The following is a 1,836-nucleotide window of genomic DNA, read 5'->3' on the forward strand; positions in this document are numbered from 1 at the left end:
TCAGCCCACCTCGGATAGGGACCTTTGGGGAAGGAGGCAGTGGAGTTGGGCCTGCGGTGGCTGTGTCTGTGCTGACACGTGCTGCCGGTCCCGTCGTTCCCGGAGCTCCCTGTGACAGCCATTCACTCAGCACTGACACCCTACCAGGCGTCATGACCAAGAGATGGTCTCACGCACACGGGAGGGTGTGCGGGGACCACGTGCAGATCGAAGCCACTACGTGAGGGCTCGAGCATCTGTGGAGTTTGTCCCGCAGGGACCGAGGGACACCTGCAGGTGGCAACAGCAAGGTACAGAACAATGCTCTTTTGTGTTTAGAATCGTGTCTCTACAATGTGGTAACAGAAGTTTTCTCTAGAGAAGAGAGGAAATCTGATTTTCCATGATGTTTTTGTATGAACTTTGTGACACATACATGGCAAAAACAATCAGAACGAAGGCACAGTGAAGCCACTGAATGACATCAGCCGAGGGATGGGCTGTGCTTAGCAAGCTGCCTCGGCAGCCCTGCGAGAGGTGGGCTGGGGGCGGGGAGGGAACTAGCCAGTCCTCAGAGGAAGCGGCTACGTGTTCAGACTGTCTCCCTCACAGTGACTGCAAACTCGGCGTCATAAAATCCACGTTTAAATGGGAGCTTCCTGCCGCTCAGTGGGCACTGTCCACGTGTTGCGTGACTTAACCCTCACAAAGCCCCTGACAGTGTGGCATTACGGTCACTATTAGCTAAGGCGACCCTGGAGAAGGGAACAGGCTGAGGGGCCGGGACAGCGCCCGCAGTGGCCGGTGCGGAGCTCACACACGTCTCGCCAGCCTGGGTCTGCTGGGAGGCGCACCTGACCGCAGCCGGGCGGAGCCGGTTTTCTCGCACCTCCCGGAGTCGGAGTGGCCAATGCTCCCCATGGGGACAGGGACGGGCTGGGCGGTGCCAGTGTGTGCTGGCGGGGGCCGCCGGGCTCGAGCGGGCCCCTGGCCCAGGCTGGGAATTCCTGTGGGTGTCCTCGGGTCTCTGGGCGCCGGAGGAATCGGGAGCCTGACAGACGCGCAGGTTTTAAGGAAAAGAAGGCGACTGGTCAGGGCGCGAGGACCATGTTTAATGAGCCGGCGCCGGCCGCGGGCCCGAGGGCACGTCTCACGGCCTTTACGGTCACTTCGCCAGGAACCCACTCCAGTGACGGCGGGAGCCGCCTGCCGTGCGTCCTGTGGGGCCGCCCGGGCCGGCCGGTCCCTCGACGCGCTCACCGTCCTCGTGTGTGGCCGGGCTCAGAGGTGGGCACAGAGCCGCTCCAGCTGCCCCGGGTTCGAGTGACTGAGGAACAGCAGCTCCCGCTTGCCCTCCTCCGTGCGCGCTGCAGGGAGTCCAAAGCTGACGGCTGCCGCTTCGCTCTGCACCCTGCGCCCCCCGCAGGCCCCGGGGCGGAGGCTCCGTGACCCGGACCCTGTTCCCTGCGGTCAGCACGCCAGCCGGGGGCCTCGGCTCTGACCCGCTCTCCTGATAAACCACTGTGCTTCCTGCGCGTCACCCCGAGCACCCGTCTCTCCCTCTGTCCCAGGAGCATCTTCTGTCTCGGGGACTCGGTCAGACCTCCCAGCCCTGCAGAAACTGCTCCATCGGCTTCCCAGCCCCCTGCCCTCTGGTCCCGGATGGCCCTTCCCCATCCGACTGCAGCTGCTCCTCCGTATCTGGTGAGGGCGCGGCCTCCCCCGCCCCCAGGGAGTGCTTGGGTGCTGGGCTGTCCCCGCGTGTGTCCCCTTCGGACTCGCTGAATGATGAGTAAGTGCAACGAGGAACAGAAAGAAAAGAAAAATGCAGCGCGAGTGGCGACCACCGTCCCCCCC

At 63.7% G+C, this 1,836-nt stretch overlaps 1 protein-coding gene across 1 annotated transcript in view; it reads right to left on the minus strand.

Moving 5' to 3' along the window:
* Positions 1-1,070: 1,070 nt before the first annotated feature.
* Positions 1,071-1,836, minus strand: part of DAP3 (death associated protein 3) — a 16,427-nt gene continuing 15,661 nt past the window's right edge. The window contains exon 12 of the mRNA XM_023534301.1: positions 1,071-1,443. Within this exon, the coding sequence (XP_023390069.1) occupies positions 1,261-1,443 (183 nt within the window). The 3' untranslated portion in view covers positions 1,071-1,260. The remainder of the gene's footprint in view (positions 1,444-1,836) is intronic.

Source organism: Pteropus vampyrus, unplaced genomic scaffold, assembly GCF_000151845.1.
Source record: "Pteropus vampyrus isolate Shadow unplaced genomic scaffold, Pvam_2.0 Scaffold124, whole genome shotgun sequence".
NCBI classification, from domain to species: Eukaryota; Metazoa; Chordata; class Mammalia; order Chiroptera; family Pteropodidae; genus Pteropus; species Pteropus vampyrus.